Source organism: Fistularia commersonii, chromosome 10 (genome assembly GCF_037954325.1).
Source record: "Fistularia commersonii isolate RoL2024-O1a breed Wild chromosome 10, RoL_Fcom_v1.0, whole genome shotgun sequence".
Classification (NCBI taxonomy): domain Eukaryota; kingdom Metazoa; phylum Chordata; class Actinopteri; order Syngnathiformes; family Fistulariidae; genus Fistularia; species Fistularia commersonii.
This window is the reverse complement of record NC_141293.1, coordinates 3,352,217-3,370,652: the sequence shown is the minus strand read 5'-3', so window position 1 is coordinate 3,370,652 and position 18,436 is coordinate 3,352,217. Positions and strand designations below refer to the sequence as shown.

The 18,436-nt window shown below is 43.4% G+C and overlaps 2 protein-coding genes across 47 annotated transcripts in view; both read right to left on the bottom strand.

Moving 5' to 3' along the window:
- Positions 1 to 6,831: 6,831 nt before the first annotated feature.
- LOC147230113 (zinc finger and BTB domain-containing protein 14-like) lies at positions 6,832 to 9,089 on the bottom strand. 2 transcript variants are annotated; one of them, XM_086153326.1, is made up of 3 exons: positions 9,020 to 9,089; positions 8,108 to 8,216; positions 6,832 to 8,038 (listed from the first exon to the last, which is right to left on the bottom strand). In XM_086153326.1, the coding sequence occupies exons 2-3, from the start codon at positions 8,184 to 8,186 to the stop codon at positions 7,014 to 7,016; spliced, it is 1,104 nt and encodes a 367-aa protein (XP_086009452.1). In that variant the 5' UTR covers positions 8,187 to 8,216; positions 9,020 to 9,089; the 3' UTR covers positions 6,832 to 7,013. The 2 variants fall into 2 exon arrangements, with proteins under 2 accessions (XP_086009452.1, XP_086009451.1); XM_086153325.1 differs by having other exon boundaries at positions 6,832 to 8,216.
- A 4,150-nt stretch (positions 9,090 to 13,239) lies between these two features.
- The window catches only part of epb41l3b (erythrocyte membrane protein band 4.1-like 3b), a 42,900-nt gene continuing 37,703 nt past the window's right edge, over positions 13,240 to 18,436 (bottom strand). For 32 of the 45 annotated variants that reach the window (XM_086153280.1, XM_086153300.1, XM_086153276.1 and 29 more), the window contains 4 exons: positions 17,838 to 17,939; positions 16,624 to 16,704; positions 16,196 to 16,311; positions 13,240 to 14,105 (listed from right to left, as the gene is read on the bottom strand). In XM_086153280.1, coding sequence (XP_086009406.1) covers positions 16,201 to 16,311; positions 16,624 to 16,704; positions 17,838 to 17,939 — 294 coding nt within the window. In that variant the 3' untranslated portion in view covers positions 13,240 to 14,105; positions 16,196 to 16,200. The remainder of the gene's footprint in view (positions 14,106 to 16,195; positions 16,312 to 16,623; positions 16,705 to 17,837; positions 17,940 to 18,436) is intronic. The other 13 variants (XM_086153302.1, XM_086153294.1, XM_086153315.1 and 10 more) reach the window with 5 other exon arrangements.

Below are 18,436 nucleotides of genomic sequence, written 5' to 3'. Positions count from 1 at the left end.
TGTTAACTTCTATTTTATTTTCGAGTTAGAAGCATGATTCCATGAGAAAAAGCAGCAAGTAAATAAGTGAATAAACGAAATTAGTAACTTTTACCCAACCGCTGGCATTAGATTTAGCAAAAATAGAAATGCGTGACATTATCAGGTGGGCTTGACTCACCAGCGCTACCTTGAGGACAAAAGAAGAATTACAACAATAGATTAACCGAAAAATTAAAATAAATATCAAAACATCACAAATGATACGAAAATAAAAATTTGTATAGACTTTTTTTTTGTTCAATATAAATTTCAATGCTGTTAAAATGTGTTTTATTTTTAAGGTAGAAGCATGATTCCATGGGATAAAGCAGCGAGTAAATAAATAAAAAAATTGAGTAACTTTTACCCAATTGCTGGCATTAAATTTAGCAAAAATAGAAATGCGTGGCACTGTGTTTACGTTGCGATGGGAGGATGAAGCTTACCTGAAGGAGAGGACGTTCTCAGGTGGCCTTGACTCATCAGCGCCCCCTTTTGGACAAAAGAAGAATTACAACAACAACCCCCTCCCCAAATAAATAAATAGTTTTAAAAAGATCACTTGTATCTCGGGCGTTTTTCCAAAGATGACAGGAACATTCTTTGAAAGTCTCAAGGGAGAAAAGTTATTTCTAGATTGTTTATTTGCGAAAAAATGTTTCGCATACAATAAAGCTAGTCTGAAAGAGAAACAAGCTAATAGCTAGCCAGCTAGCTAGCTTGGTATTAAATGGGTAGCTAGCGTGCTAGAGTGCTAAGTGCTATAATAATGAATGAATGAATGTACTCATCTGGTGACAGCGGGTATATTTGACTCTACACTAGACTCGACCACTAATCAAACGTTTTATTTTCGTTCCCGCCAACCAGCAACCAATCCAAGACGGCCTCGGTGGGACGATGGCGGTCCGGCGGCCGGCGGAGGCCCCGCGTCCTCAGACGAGCGCTTTCTAATTCTCCGGACGAGAACTCGCTGCGAATGAGGTGATGGGAGAGATTAGAAAGAAAAAGGGGGAGAATGTGATCGGCGGCAGGTGGAGATGGAGAGGCGATAAGGATCGGAGGCGACGATAGCCTCCCTCGACCCCGTCGTCGACGGCAACGGTTCAGATACGAACCGATAACCCGCCTCAAAACGGACGGAGGAAGAAGAGGAAGGACAGGAGCTCCTGTGTTCGCAGCCAAACCCGCTGGGAACATTCCTCAGAAATGAAGATGAGACATTGCTCAAGTGTGTGTGTGTGTGTGTGTGTTTTACATCAAACCCAAGAGGGGGGATATATGTGTTTTTTTTTTTTTTTTTTTAATGGAGGGGGTTTGACAGCTGGTGATGAAGAGGAGGAAGATTCACAGGACGGTGAACTCCTCATGAATGTCAGCCTCTCTGATTAAAAGCTCAGCATGAGGGAAAAAGTGCTGGCTTTGCCTTTCATGCCATATATCACTGGGGTGTTTGTACACAGTCTGTGTGTGTGTGTGTGTGTGTGATGAATGTAATTAGTTTTTTTTTGTTTTTTTTCTACATTTTTTTTTTTTTTTTTTTAATTAGACACTGTTCTTTTCTGGGAAGTCTGTGGCGGCTCTGGGTGGAGCCAGAGAGTGGAGACAGGAGGTTTGTGGTCGGGCCGCGGAGCCGAGCGGGCCCGGGTAATGGAAAGCGGGTGTTCGCTGTACGGTTCAGACGTGCACGCGCACTCAAAGTGCATGCGCGTGCACACACTAACACACACACAAACGCGCCACATTCGGTCGAAAAAAACAAACGCCAAAACAACTTCAATTTACTCAGACGTGAATCCGCGTGCACAACAACCCCCTCCCCTACAACTCGTTCACACACGCATTATTGCACACAATGCGAGCATACGTCACAAACGAACACGCGCATGCGCGGGAATCAGTGCATGTGACGACCTGCACGGCTGACACGTCAACCCCCCCCCTCCCTCCAAGTAAAGCGATGATGGGAGCATTTGCATGCACGTACATGCATGCATGCGAGCTCATGCATAAGGTAGAGCGAGTGAAGGGGTAACGCGCACGCGCAAACAAGCACGCACACGCACGCACACACACGGCATCCATATTGATGCGCAAATCCACACGCACAGGCACGGATGAGTACACGCAGGAAAGGCCAACGCATGAATGCACACTCACTCGCCGCCTGTCACTCACACGCACACACACACACACACACACACACACACACACACACACACACAGACATTATAGATGCATATAGCGCGCATAAAAACATTCTCCAATACGCACACGCATGCATGAGTGAACACGCAAAGACCCCCAAACGCACACACACACACACAAACACACACACACACACACACACACACACACACAAACACACACACACATATTTCCCCCTCCCCCGGCGGTCATTACACATGCATGCACACGAACACATGCGTGCACACACATATAAATGCGCTTAGGGCCGCGCACACACGCAATAAGCCCCTCCACTCAAATCCTGAGCTTCGAACCGTCACGCAGACGGACACGCCACGGAGACACGCACGCACACGCACGCACACACGATCATACACGGAAGGTTCACGGGAGGCAGAAAAAAGATCCCCTTTTTGGGCGGCAAGAAAATAAAATAAATGAAATTCAACTCAATAAAAAAGAAAATAAAAGAAATTAAACTACCTAAAAAATAAAATAAAATGATATAAAATGAAAATTCAAATAAAATGAAATGAAAAATAAAAACAAATCAAACACGATTAGAATAAAAGTAAAAAGATGCGTGAATATCCGGTTCGGGTTAAGAGTGTGGATGTTTTTCCCTCTCGGCGCATGCGCGGTGGATGCGTGTGGAAAGCAGTGGGGCGTGCGCGCGCATACATTTCACGGCCGTGCGTGGATTCCCCACCCACGGAACCCGGACCGATCGTTCGCTTTTTCCCCGGTTCCCGGTCCCGCCGGGGCTCCGTGCGGGTCAAGTGCGGCGGCAACAGGTCATTGAACGGGAGCAGGGCGCCACCTGCTGTCGCGGGACGAGTAGCGGCGTGAAAACCCCACTCCCACCCGTGATCATTTGCACAGGCCTCTAAACACATCCTCAGGCTAGAGTTAAACCCTTTCACCCCTTTTTTTTTTTTTTTTAAATTAAAATCCACCTCAGCAACAGGTGGAAGTTTCTCCAGGGACAAAAACCTGCAACGATTTGCACTTCTTTTTCACCCTCGCACGGTGAAGGTTCACTCCCGTTGCACGTTGGTGGTGCGACGGAAGTCAACGTGCAACGCCGTCTCGGCGCCACGACGCCTCTGCGTGCGCGGGACAGCCGGGAATCGAACCGCCCGACGCTTCCGATCGGAAAAAGACGGAACCAAACGCCCGAGAGGGATTTCTCGACGCTCTTCGTTTTGGTTCCCGTGACTCGACCTGCCGCGGGTCGTCCGGTCTTGTCGGAATCCGAGGCGGAGGCCTGTTTGTGCGTCTGTTGCCGTGACGACGAAGGCCGGGCATCGCCTCGGCCTTCCACTACGAGCGTTTTAAAGAAAACGACATATTTTAAACGCGGCAAGCGAGACTTCAGCTTTAGTTTGGCACAAATCAGCAACTATGACTGGCTGTTAACACACACACACACACACACACACACACACACACACACACACACACACACACACACACACACACACACACACACACACACACACACACACACACACACACACACACACACACACACACACACACATACACAGAGTAGACAATATTTTGGCTGGCGCGGCAGATTTCTTATTTAATTTTTAGGCGCAGGCCAACTGGCGATCATGTAAATTGAAGAAACTTTCAATTTAAATATTTACATTTTTGGGCATTTTATTTCAACTTTAAAATCAATGCTATAAATGTACCGACATTATGTTGTATTTAATCATCCATACAAAATGGAATAAAAGGAAAAAGTAAGGAGTGATTAAATTCAATATTGATTTCAATACTTATTAAAATAGTTAAAGAAAATAGTTTGGCGGGGCTGTAAAATGCCCAGGTCTGATGTAAATTGAACAAATTCAAAATTAAAATTTAAATATTTAAATTTTTTGCCATTTTATTTCAACTTTAACAAACCGACATTATTTTGTATTTAACCATCCGAACAAAATTAAATAAAAAGGAAAAAAATAAATAAAGAGTTTCTAAATTCAATATTGACTGAAAACACTTCTTAAAATACTCCAAGATATTAAAATACTCTGGATTAGACCGTCTCTATAGGTGAATGAGTGAACGTGATAAAGTGACTCGGATGTGTTTGTGCGTGTGAGTGATTTAACCTGTTGATGACGTGTTGTTTGCACGAGGGTGAACGGTTGACCGGCGACCCCGCCTGTCCACGGCTGTGATCGGCTCCAACTCCCCTCGAGCGCAGAGAAACAAATGAATGAATAAACATCATCGACATTCATGAGCGTACAACCAGTTTGGAGCCTTTTTTCCGGGCGCTACGACGAGAAGATTTTGATAAGAATCAAATTACAATCCTGGATGACTGAGAAAACCTCCAGATCGCACACAATTACAATAACCTTCTACGTGTTTTTGCACGTCGGGGGAGGAAAACCAGAGGAACACAGAATGGGAAAAGACAGCTAACAAGCTAACAAGCTAACAAGCTAACGCCAAGCGATCTCTAGTGGCGTGGCGAGGAAGGGCGAGGGCAGGAGGTAGAGGATGGAAGGAGGTAGAAAAAAGCAAATGATGTATAGATTTACAGAAAAATTATCCAGCTAACAAGCTAACCAGCTAACAACCTAACCAGCTAACAAGCTAACATAAAGCGATCTCCTATAGCATGGCGAGGGCAGAAGGTAGAGGATGGGAGGAGGTTCGGGCGGGTAGAAAAAAGCAAATGATGTATAGATTTACAGAAAAATTATCCAGCTAACAAGCTAACCAGCTAACAACCTAACCAGCTAACAAGCTAACATAAAGCGATCTCCTGTAGCATGGCGAGGGCAGAAGGTAGAGGATGGGAGGAGGTTCGGGCAGGTAGAAAAAAGCAAATGATGTATAGATTTACCAAAAAATTATCCAGCTAACAAGCTAACCAGCAAACAAGCTAACCTGCTAACAAGCTAACCTGCTAACGCTGCGCCACTCCAGGGCCAACGACCGAAGAACTAACATTTCAAAAAAAAAAAAAAAGCAAGACGTCTCAAGAGAAAGCCAAAGAAAGGAGCTCGGGGAAACGATAAAACACAGCAAATGGTGTTTATTGTCAAAGTGTAGGAGTCGGACAATGTTATATGTGCATATATCGTTGTACTCTAAGTGTGCGACAACCTAAGCTACAGTATATACAGACACCTATCATTGACTGCTGATAGCTGGATGACAGTTATACTGTATAACAGTAAATCTAGTTGGCCGTTTGCTTGAGCAGGACAGCCTCTTGGCCAGACGATCCATCGGGAGCCCGAGACTTTGGTATCATCTGCGTTTCCGGGATGCGAGAAAAAACGGGTGACTCTTGACTCTTACAGTGTAAATATCCATAACAACTAAACACATCCATTTAAAAACATCCACGTGAATATACTCGATGCAACGTTATGTTATGCAGAAGATCTCCCCCTTTCCCCTCCCCTCCCCCCCCCCTTTCCCCTCCCGCTGAGGAAAAAAAAAAAAAAAAAAAAAAAAAAATAACCCTCTCTCTTTCGTCTCCATAAAAATCTATTAGAGGTTAAAACAAAACCCAAAAAAAAAAAAATAATGTTACATATCCCGTAAAAAGTAAAAAGAGAATCATCATGTTATGAGAACCCCCCCCACTCTAGATAGCGTCGATGCCTCTGTGAAAAATATAGGTATAGTAGTGTGAACTAAAACATTTACATGGTTTTAAAGGGGGGGGGGGGGGCTCCACGTCCACTCTTCTGGATGATAATAATAATAATAATAATAAACAATAACCATACAGCCCGGCAGTCCTCTGAGCATGCTCCGATCTCGTCACCCGACCATCGTCCGTGTGACCGCAGCCTCCCCGCCACGACTCCCCCGGCCCGTCACAAGGTCGTGTCAGTGTGTTGTACGGATGGATGGATGGATGTGTGTGTGTGTGTGTGTGTGTGTGTGTGTGTGTGTGTGTGTGTGTGTGTGGGTGGGTGGAGTCGGGCCAGACGAGAACCGGGGAGAGAGAGTAGAAAGAGGGGGCTTCTTTTCTGTTGATATCGATATATATCAGTGAATCTGGAAAATAAAATAAAAAAAAAATAATTAAAAAAAAAAAAAAAACTAGAGGCCCCATTCTTTCATTTTTTTTTTTTTTTTGTTACAAAAATTAATTTAATTCGCCCCCACCTCCAAAATTTTTTTTTTTTTTTTTTTTGAATGGGATTTTCAATAACCTTACACAGGGCAGCCACGGCCCGGAGGTCGGTTTCCTCGGAAACGATGTTGGGACTGACGTTTTTCGGTGTTAGTCATGATTCCCCCCCCCCACCCTCCCACCCACCGCAGAATATCTCATTTCCCGCCGGTTTCGACATTATTTCTATTTCCTGTATCATTCTCCATTGATTTTTTTTGGGGGGGGGGTGGGGGGTGGGAGAGAAAAAAAAACAAACAAAAAAAAAAAAAACGGTTGTTTTCTCGAATACAGTATTATCAAAAAGAACGCACACAACACAAAAAAAAAAAAAAAAAAAAAAAGAAAAAGGGTAAATGAGCAAAGACTCGTCGAAAACGACAAATATCTCCAGCGGACAGACGACCCCCACCCCTCTTCCCCCGCACACTCCCGCCTACCCACCCCCCCCCCCACCCCCGCTTGGACGGGGACAGTCAAATCTGAGTATCACAATTTCCGATATTTAAAATAAAAAGAAATCGTACAAGAAATCACAGTTAGACGAAAGTCAATATATATCGATATGTTGCCCAGCCCTGTATGTGTTTGCGCGCGTGTGTGTGTGTGTTTAGTGTGTGTGTGTGTGTGTGTCCCCGGCTCAGCAGTCCCCGGAGTTGTGCGAGTGTGGTCCGGTCTCCATTTTCCAGTCTCTCTGGTCGGCGGCTTCCGCCTGGCCGTGCTGGGAGGCGGCGGGCGACAGCGACATCTGTCTGCGGGGGTTCCCGCTGTGCATGGTGTTCCAGTGGCGCTTCAGGTCCGACGCCTTGATGAAGGCTTTGTCGCACGAGCCGCAGTTGAAGGGCCGCTCGCCCCGGTGCTGCCGCTCGTGGTCCTTCAGGTGGGACTTGTGTTTGAAGGCCTTTTCGCACAGCTGGCAGGCGAACGGCCGCTCGTTGCTGTGGACGCGCTCGTGCCTCTTCAGGTCGGGTCCTCGGATGAACGCCTTGCCGCACACGACGCAGCGGTGCGGCTTGAAGCCGGAGTGGATCTTCAGGTGCTCTTTGAGGTGCGCGGCGGTGGTGAAGGCTTTCGGGCAGTGCTCGCAGGCGAACGGTCGGTTGGCGGTGAGCAGGCGCTCCTTTTTGGCGTTGTGGTCCAGGGGTTTGGCGCCGGCGCCCTGACACGAGCCGTGGTCGCGGTGGCCGTACAGCAGGTACTCCAGCTTCATGTCGCTGGAGGAGGTGGTGCCCCAGCCGTGGCTGTGCGGGTCTTTGCCCATGTTGGTGTTGTAGTTGTGCGGCTGGGCCACGTGCGAGCCGCCGGGGCCCATGCCGTCCATGCCCTGGTCGTAGAAGCTGTTCTTCCTCACCTCCTCCATGGCGAGCTCCTTCAGGATGGCGTCCTGAGCCCGCATGCCGTGGTCGCCGGGCGCCTGGTTCTCCCGCGTCTTCATGTTGGTCAACTCGCGCTTCTGCGTGCACAGGTTATCCAGGAAGTTGATGCCCAGGATCTGGCCCGAGGACATCATCATGTTGATGTCCTTCTTCCTCACCGCCAGCCGGGCCGTGTACATGTAGTTGAGCACCTCCTCGAAGATGTCGGAACGGATAAAGTCCAACTCCACGATGGAGTTGTCCTCGTCGCTCTGCTTCTTGAAGAGCTTTTTGAAGTAGTTGCTGCAGGCTGCCAAGACACAGCGGTGAGCCCTGAACTCAATGTTTTCCACCACCACCACCACGTCACAGTGCTCACCTTCCATCCTCTGCTGGTTGAGCATCTTAAGGAAAGTCGCTTTGTGATCATAGTCGATATATCTTAATAAATCGGACATGGTGCCGGTGAAAAAAGAAAAAGGTGCGACCTGCAGGAGGGAAGGAGGAGGAAGAGGAGGGGTGGGGGGAGGAGGAGGAGAGGAAGGGTTGCGATTAATGGCAATTGGAAAAGCAAAAATAAAAACAACACACACTCACGCAGACACATTCACACACACACACATCGAGTTTGCGTGCAGCCTGCAGAGGCGAAGGGGTGGAGCGCCGCCTGCACGCCTGTTGTGATAGTAAATAAAAGGTGGAGCGAACAATCACGGCGACAAACATGCACGTCGAAAACTGTGCAGAAAAGAAAAAAGGGGGGAGGTGGGGGAGGAGGAGGAGGAGGAGGAGGAGAAGGAGGAGGAAAAGCCCCGGCCCCGGACGCAGGCTAGGCCCCGGTAGCATCGGCTGCACGCTCGGTGGCGGAAACTCAGCGGCGCACTTTCGGACGAATCGGCTAATCGGTTGCGAGTCGGCGGGCTGGCGTGACAGCGCCGCGGTGGGAGGAGAAGGGGGAGGAGGAGGACGGGAGAGAGAGAGAGGGGGGGGTGGAAGAGGAGGATAACCTTTGCAACAATATTTCACATTTCACTGAGCCCAGCCATTTTGCTCGGCAACCTCCATCGGCGTGTTCCGACGTCTTTAAACCGCCTCGCTGCCGCCGGCGACGGGCGGCGGGCGCCGGAGCAGCGCCGGCGCTCCGCTAGCTTAAAAAAACGGCGGCGTAGCTAGTTTCTGTTTTTTTTTTTTTGTTTTTTTTTTTTGGCGCCGTTCGGAAAGGACGGGGAGGGGGGGTTTGGAGGGAGGGGAAACTAACGGGGGGGAGGAGGGGGAAAAAAAACCTTCTTACCCGAAGCCTGAACGCGATCCCTGTGTTGTCACGCAAGGCAGTCGACGACGATCCAGAGCTGTCGTTTTTCCTCTTCCTCCTCTTGTTGTGACTGTTGGACTCCACAGGAAACGCGGGGTTGTTTTGGCGCCCCCTAGCGGCCTGGAGGGGAATTGCAGGAGCGAAGATCGTCTATAAACCGGAAGATGGCTCACTTGAAACTGATTTTGAGTTACTTTTATATATTTTTTTTTAATAATAATAATAAAGTGTGACGAAATAAGTGTGCACTATTCCAATGCACGCCTATAAACGGTTTAAACACCATGCACTTCATTCTTTTGACATAAAATTTGGTTTACTTTTAAGCAGCAAAAGACATAAACTATGTGTCAATGTTATTTTAGGCCTGGTTAAGTTCTATATTCACAAAAATAGAATGCAAAAAAAAGTGTTCCCCCAATTTTACGTTCTTTATAAAGGATTTTGAATTATATAAAAAAAATCCTTATAACCTAATGGAAAAATCCAAAAACCCAAAAAATATACAGTTTGATGTCTGAGTTTCCTTGTGAACCACTAAGTTAAATACATTTTATATTCCCCTTGCAAGTGTTCTTTTTTTATTCTATCTATCTATCTATCTATCTATCTATCTATCTATCTATCTATCTATCTATCTATCTATCTATCTATCTATTTTCGTTTACTTTCTTTTTTGTCTTAATTAAACAAGATATTAAACATTTAACAATTAAACATTTCTTGCAAACCTTTAATGCTGTTAAGTTGTACAGTCAAATGATTACATACAGAACGAATGTCCTTTGCTTCCTCATCCCCAGTTCTTTCATTGACATTCAATTCTAGCTTGCCATGTTTATTTGTGCATATGTATATTTGTTTATACTATTTATGTTCAATAAAAATAAATAATTAAAAAAAAAACATGCACTTCAATAGAATTTACAAATTAGAGGGAAGCTCTAGGCAATTTCTTTTCCTTCTCCCTCTAATTGTTATTATTATCATCACATAATAATACAAATATATTATACTTATACATGATTTAATTTATTTATTGTGTTTTCCTTTTTTTCTTTTCATTACTTTATAATGATATTATTATTATAATTATTATTATTAGTTTGTTTAAATTTTTATTTAATTTTTGATGTTCACAATTTGATGCTGCTACCCCATATGCCCCCACAATGGCCCCTTGGGGACAAATAAAGTTCTATTCTAGTCTTATTCTGATTATCTTCATCGTCATAAGATAAGATCATTTATTGATCCCGCACAGGGGAAATTCAGTTGTTACACACAGTGCAAACAATAGTAATAAAGATGATACAAATGAGCAAGACTATGTACAACATGAACAACAGAAAAACCAAAGAAATGCCTTGTGCAAGGAAAGTGCACATTCGGGGATGTGGGTGGTAAGAAAGACATGATTGTGAGTAAGGTGACCTTGAGGATGTATAAATAGAATATAAAGATAAATAATGCATGGATAACAATGGCAAGTACAGGTGGAGGAAGTGCAAAATGGGGATGGAAAAAATGGGGTACCTCATCCCCATAATAATAATAATAATAATAACAATAATAATAATAATGATAATAGTATATTATATAGTATACAATACAATAATAAATAATGATAAGAAGAATAATTGTTTTACACATTATTATTTTATTATTATTATTATTATTATTATTATTATTATCATTATTCGTGGTTGCAGTCAATGGGCCCTGTTGTCAGTGAGGCGGGTTCACCCTGGCTGAAGGATAAGCTGCCGATAATGTATGGATAGGATGATTATATTATTTTTATTATTATCATCGCCATCATCATCATTATTAGAATTATTATTATTTTGCTACTTCATAGTGTTTACACTTCAATATTAAGTAAGAATTGGAAAAAAAAGTAAATCATTTGAGTCAACAGAATAATCTGTTTTCCTAACAAGGTGATTAATCTGATTTTTTTTTACATTAATAGTGCGTGTGTGTGTAAGTGTGTGTGTTATACATATACAAATACATACATATATATGTATACACATACGTTTATATGTGTAAATATGTATTTCTGTGTGTGTTTATATATATTTATATAGATATAATATAATATAATATAATGTATAAATACACATTACTATATTACTATAAGCCATGCTTAATTATGCAATTACAAGTTGGGTTGTTATTTATATGAAAACATGTGTTTCTTCCTCTTCTTCTTATTATTATTAGTAGTAGTTGTAGTAGAAGTAGTAGTAGTAGTAGTAGTAGTAGATGTAGTGGTCGTAGTGGCGGTAATATTGTTATTATTAATTGCACTAGTATTATTATTAATTACATTATTATTATTATTGTTGTTCACACAGTCTGAAAACATGCAGGAGAAACAATCAAAAGAAAACGACCTAACAACGAGAAACAAGTGAATATTGCATGAGAATATAATTAATAATAGAGCATATATTACTTTGGGAAAATCTTGATAAAATACATTGAAGGTAAAAAAAATAAAACAATAGACAAATAATTAAGCTATATTGAACTCATGATGTATTTATCAACAGAAACCCTATTTCTATGTTTTTATATTAAATATCCTACCATCCTTCTTAAAATATCTGAGACATTTTTCAAGCTTTTCAGAAAACACAAAAAACTGTGCCATATGTTGGATAGCAAGTTGATTTATGCAAAAAAACAAAACAAAACAAAAAAAACCTCAACACATTTTCATTAAAAAATGATTATTTTAAGAAGGTGGCTAAATGGATTTAATAAATGGTTTAAATATTCAAGCAATTAGTACTTTGAGTACAGTAAAAATAAAATGAATAGCTCCATTAATGTAAAACTGATAATAGATAAAAAGAAAAAGACACGAGTTTTAAACAAAGTCTACTCTTTTTCCATACAATTTAAAAAAAAAAAAAAAGGGTTGAAGAATTAAATGTGACAACATTGATTTGACAAAAACTGTTGTGACCATTTGATAAGATCAACCACACTTTCACTTTTGAGAAGGTCTGACAGAAAAATGTTTCGAAGGGTGAAACAAATTTCCTGGACATTTGACACACACTCACACACTCACACACACACAGATGACAATTAGTTGACAAATCGGACACGAAAACGGAGCCGAAGTGAGATCTCTTACTTGTTTAGATCTTTGACTTCCGGTGGGCGGAGCCTCCGTTGCTCGTCATAATTAATCTGCGACCATTAGATTCCTGTTCAAGAAGTGGCGGCTCTTCATTTCGACCAATCAATAAAGGGTTAAGAGCACGAGTCCGGAAGTGATGAGAGTATATAAACGTCTCGCGGTTCACTCGGAGCTAAGAAACAAACTACTTTCTGTCCTATACAGTTATTTCTCCTTTCCCCCCCAACAAATCTATTTTTTTTTTTACTGTAGAGACGGAAGAAAGTGGGAAAGACAAAGAAATTCAGATTTAAAAAAACAAGCAAAATAAGTATTTGACTAATTCCCTGGGTGAAGGTAAATGAATGAAAGTATAAACATTGCACTAACATTGGATTTTAAAATTTAGCCGATTGACATTAAACACTGGTCGATTGGCAATTTAGGAGAAAAATATCTATTTAATATTTTGAATTATCTCCAATTTACTATTTTAATACAGCTGAATATTCATTCACAATCTCCTCTGCACTTCCTCTTCCTTCAGTTGTTTCCACGGCGAATCAACCTTTTCCATCTAAACCTATTCTCTGTACCCTCTTTTCTCCCATGAATCTTGAATATTTATTCACAATCCATACTGTTTATTATTATTATTCCTTGAACATGCATGTATATAACCTATGACGGTTGAAGCAGGTGCAGTGAGCGACCACTTCAGTGCTGCTTCTTTCTTGAATGTGCTGAATTAAACCAGAAATGTTTGGTAGATAAGTGGTTATAAAAAGAAAAAAAAAAAAGATAATTCACTTTCTTACAACTTATCCTGCACTCGGGGTCCGACAGTTGGTCTCGCCTTGAAAAATCCACTCTCGTTCACATCATGTTGGCGTACAACAATTCACTAATTCACATTTTTCACACTAATTTTTTTTTCCCCTCCAAATTCAATAAAATGACTATTTCTGCAGGTATCTTCCCAGACGTGACCGTGTTTCAAACATCCCATCGCGATGGAGGAAAGAAAAGGCCAGCCTTCAGCGGGAGCACCGCTGACAAGTTCCAGTACGGAGGTCAATATTTTATTCAGGGAAGGAAAATTAAAACAGATACATTTGCCACTTTTTTTTTTTTTTTTTCCCCCTCGCCGCTGCGAGGGCGTCGCTGCTGCGTGTTAAATATACGCGGTTACTCGGATACAGCCGGACGTACGATGACCCTGCGCGGGCACGTGGTGGTGGTGGTTTGGGGGGGGTCGATCTCGCCATGATGCGGCGACGGGAGAGGAAACACGAGACGCGATGGCGAGGAGGGAATGACGCCGATTTCGGGAGGAGGGAAGGGGGGTAGACAACTAGTGGCTTGGGACGAACGGTGACGGAGTGATGAAGGGGTTGGCACTTCTTCTACGGCGAGGTGAGACGACGTCTGGAGGACACGTGGAGGCGGTGGCGGCGGCGGCGGACGGCAAGGGGGTTGTCTTTTTTTTTTTTTTTCCTCTCTCTCGCTCTCTCTCTCTCTCTCTCTCTCAGGGTGATGGCTTCATTTTGATAAATAAAAAGGTTACCGCGGCGACTGTTTTAAAAACGCGTTAAAAGTCGTAAGGCAAGTTGGGAGGCGGCGGGCTGCTCCCCAGGCGGGCGTCGGAGCGGGCGATTGGTTCTGCCGGGCGACGTCCTCATGCGCGATGCATTTTAAAATTTTTTTTTTTTGTCCCGCCCCCCCCCCCCCGCCCCTTCGCTGATGACGGTTGCGGCTAGCGGCGAGCTGCGGCGGAGGCGGCGCCCTTCTCGTCCTCGGAGCGTCCAGGGTGGCGGCGTTGGATGGAGGGGGGCGGGGCGGGTTGGGGCGGCGGGGGTGGGGGGTTAACACGTGGAATTTCTGGATTGTTGGTTTAAGAGAAAACAGCCCTTAGCTTTCGTCCTGCTGGAGCAGAAGAGACAGAGGTTAGCTCGCCCTGCGTGTCGGATCACGCCGCAAACCTCAGACGGGAAGTTACCTTGACAGGCAGACATGCACCGGAAACACACACACACACACACACACACACACACTGACTAGGGCTGGGCAACGCATCCTTTTCTACATTAGCCACCTTTTATTGCCAAATTAGCAAAGTAGCAGGAAGTGAGATGTCGCCCGCAGGATGTTGAGCGGGAACGTTATCCGAAGTTTGGTGTTTGAATGTCGGGTTCAGGTTTGCGACAATATCGTCAAACACCTCGGAAGTTTTGATCTTGAACGTTCAATGGGAGGTTTATCGGAAAGGAGCCGCGCGTCGCCGAGCCCTAATGCTAACGCTAAAACACACCCGCGCCCAACGGGTTGGACGCTCGCTCGGTTGCCCACGGCGACAAACCACCGTTACTTTCCAGTGTGAACGGAGGGGGGGGGGTCCACTTGGGGGGGGGGGGGTTAGCATTGCGTTAGCGGTTCTACCCAGAAACACAGCTGTTGCTGCAAACGGACACACACACACACACACACACACACACACACACATTGGAGTGCAAGGGCAAGGCCGCGGAGACAAACATTCCCTTCTAGTGAGTCACTGGAGAACGTGCGTGCACGCTCGCTCGTCCCCGCGGCCGCCCGCCCGGGGGAGGGTTCGGCACGAGCACGTGAAACAGTGGTGGTGGTGGAGAGGAAGAGCGTGGAGGGGTGAGGGAGGGGAGGAGCTTGAGAGGAAAAAGGTGGCGGATCGAGCGCAGACACAAGTGGGAATAACGCCGTTTACGTTTCTATTCCGGTCGGCAGTTTCGGCGCTTTTATCACCAGGGGAATGCGTGTGATCGCCGCAGATGGAGGGGAAAAATCCCGTACTTATCTACCGACTCGCAATCCGCAATAAATAACCACATCGATAAAACGGATGTGCAAGAAAAAAAAAAAAAAAAGCTGGAAAATTGCATTTGTTGTTGTTGTTGTTGCATGAAATCATATATCTCTAAATGAAAAAGGTGAAAAAGTGCAGAATCTGACCAGAATTCAGAGTTGTTTTTTTTTTTTTACATTTTTTTTTTCGCCGACAATACCGCAATAATCACATCAAAAAAACAGATGTGCCAAAAAAAAGGTGGAAATTGCATTTTTTGTTGTTGCATGAAATCATATCTCTATAAATGAAAAAGGTGAAAAAGCGCAGAAACCGACCAGAATTGAGTTTTTCTTTTTTTTTCCCCACCAATAATACCCCAATAAATAACCACATCAATAAAACAGATGAGCAAGAAAAAAAAAACTGGAAAAATTTCATTTGTTGTTGTTGCATAAAATCATATATTTCTAAATAAAAAAAGTGAAAAAGCGCAGAATCCGATTGGAATTGAGAGTTGTTGTTTTTTTTTTACATCAATAATACCGCAATAAATAACCACATCGATAAAACAGAAGGTGCAAAAAAAAAAAAGCTGTAAAATTGCATTTGTTTTTGTTGTTGTTGTTGTTGTTGTTGTTGTTGTTGCCTGATATCATACATCTCCAAATAAAAAAAGTGAAAAAGCGCAGAATCCGACCAGAATTGAGAGTCATTTTTTAAAAAATGTTTTTTTTTTCTACACCGACAGGAAATATTTTAAATAAAAGTAGGAGCGCTCGGATAGTGGCGGTGTTTGCGGAGGGGGCAGGGCGGCGGGAGCCGGTCCGGCAAGTATCTGGTTGTGCTGAAACGCATGCGTTGCCTCTGAATACGGCGGTGAATCTCAAACGCGGGGAGGGGGGGGGGGCGTGATTTTAAAAAGAGCTGCGCGGGCGTCACTGTCGAGGGTTTTACGAGTCCGGCGCCGTGTCAGCCGACCTTTTTCCTGCAGGCGAAGAGGGGTTGGGGGGAGCGGGGTGCAGCTGGGGGCGACACAACTAGCGTTAGTGCTAACAGCGAGAGGATGGATAGCGGCATGCCCGAGACCGGCGGGGAGAAAAAAAGTCCGCTTGGGGAAAACGGAGCGGGGCCGGGCTACTACAAAAAAAAAAAAAAAAAACGAACCAGGACCAGGACTGGGACCTCATTGGCTTACCTGGGTCAGTCCTCGCCCTCCTCTGGCGTGATCTCTGTCTCTTTATGTACCACTACTTTGGTCACTGACATGTCAGGATGCTGTTCTTTAGCCTCCTTTATGGCCTGAGCCAGAGCCTACATACGGGCGGAGGGGTGAGGAAGGGGTTGGGAAGGCGGCGCAGCGCCGGGAAGAACCACCAGGGGGGGATAGAGAGCGGGGATTATGAGTCAATATTCCAAGAGGGTCACTATCACAGCAGGAGCAAACAGACGCGTCGTTTTTTTTGTTTTTTTTTTTCCCGTCTGCGGCGTTCTATATATCGTCTCGTCGCCGGTCGCCGATTTTTAGGGGTGGAGGGAGTGAGGGAGGAGGGGTGGGAGAGAGAGAGAAACAAAAAGGGGGATAACGGAGAGAGAGAAGAGGGGGAGGAAATAAAAACACGACACCTGATCGTGGTCGATGTCTGCGTCTCCTGTGATGACGATACGTTTCTCGATGCGGGTCTCCGATATCCCTCCTTTCACCGTCTGACACACACACACACACACACTTGTTATGGTTTTGGCAGAATTGGAAAATGATATTTGCGTGTTTCCGTGCCGGGTGAGTGAAAAAAAAACGAAAAGAGTCATGTTATGGAGATTTTTACATGATTTTTTACACCAATAATACCCCAATAAATAACCACATCGATAAAACAGATGTGCAAGAAAAAAAAAAACTGGAAAATTGCATTTGTTGTTGTTGCATGAAATCATATATTTCTGAATAAAAAAGGTGAAAAAGCGCAGAATCCGACCGGAATATAGAGTTGTTTTTTTTTTTTTTACACCAATAATACCGCAATAAATAACCACATCGATAAAACAGATGTGCAAGAAAAAAAAAAAACTGGAAAATTGCATTTGTTGTTGTTGCATGAAATCATATATTTCTAAATAAAAAGGGTGAAAAAGCGCAGAATCCGATCGGAATTGAGAGTTGTTTTTTTTTTTTACACCAATAATACCGCAATAAATAACCACATCGATAAAACGGAAGGTGCAAAAAAAAAAAAAAAAAAAAAGCTGTAAAATTGCATTTGTTGTTGTTGTTGTTGCCTGATATCATATATCTCCAAATGAAAAAAGTGAAAAAGCGCAGAATCCGACCAGAATTGAGTTATTTAAAAAAAATTTTTTTTTGGTGGTTCTGTGTATGTGTCTGTATAAAAAAGGTGAAAAAGCGCAGAATCCGACCGGAATTGAGAGTTGTTTTTTTTTTTTACACCAATAATACCGCAATAAATAACCACATCGATAAAACGGAAGGTGCAAAAAAAAAAAAAAAAGCTGTAAAATTGCATTTGTTGTTGTTGTTGTTGTTGCCTGATATCATATATCTCCAAATGAAAAAAGTGAAAAAGCGCAGAATCCGACCAGAATTGAGTTATTTAAAAAAAAATTTTTTTTTGGTGGTTCTGTGTATGTGTCTGTATAAAAAAGGTGAAAAAGCGCAGAATCCGACCGGAATTGAGAGTTGTTGTTTTTTTTTTTTTACACCAATAATACCGCAATAAATAACCACATCGATAAAACAGAAGGTGCAAAAAAGGAGATTTGTTGTGGAGAATCATGTAAAAAAATCATGTTATAGGATGACCTTCAGGAGCAGCTCTGACCTTGGTGATGTGCGTGGTGGTGGTGGTGCTGGTGGTTTCCGAGGTGATGGTCTGGGCGCTGAGCAGCACGCCCGGGTCGGCGTCGCCGTTGGTGTCCACCTGCTGGGATTTAATCCGGATTTCTTTATTATTTCAAAATCCCGTGCGTGGAGATCCGGGAGAACGTGGAGCTGGTCGTAATGTTTTTTTTTTTTTATTCTTTTTACTTTCAAGACATAAACACAAGCATTAAGAGCTAAGCAGGAAACACGAAACAGATTAGCTTAGCATTCTTACAGGACGATATTTATATTTCTAAGGATGTTTTCTGTGCATTCACTTCCTATCAAAATAAAATTCCTGCCTAAACAGGAAGTGCTATTATTTCACCTTTTACTTTAATTTTTGTAAATTTGCGTCAATTTTTTTCATTTTATTCGCATCCTTTCAAAATAAAACTACCTAAACAGGAAGTACCACCATTTTAACTTAAAAAAAAAAAAAAAAAATTTAACCAATTTAAATTGAACCACCGTTTTTGCTTTAATTTTTATCATTTAGCATCAATTTCTCAAGTTTTTTTATTCACATCTGTTCAAAAGAAAACTTTCACCTAAACA

Excerpts from the sequence above, each read along its gene's own strand:
- LOC147230113 (XM_086153325.1), bottom strand. The coding sequence starts at position 8,186 with ATGTCCGATTTATTAAGATATATCGACTATGATCACAAAGCGACTTTC.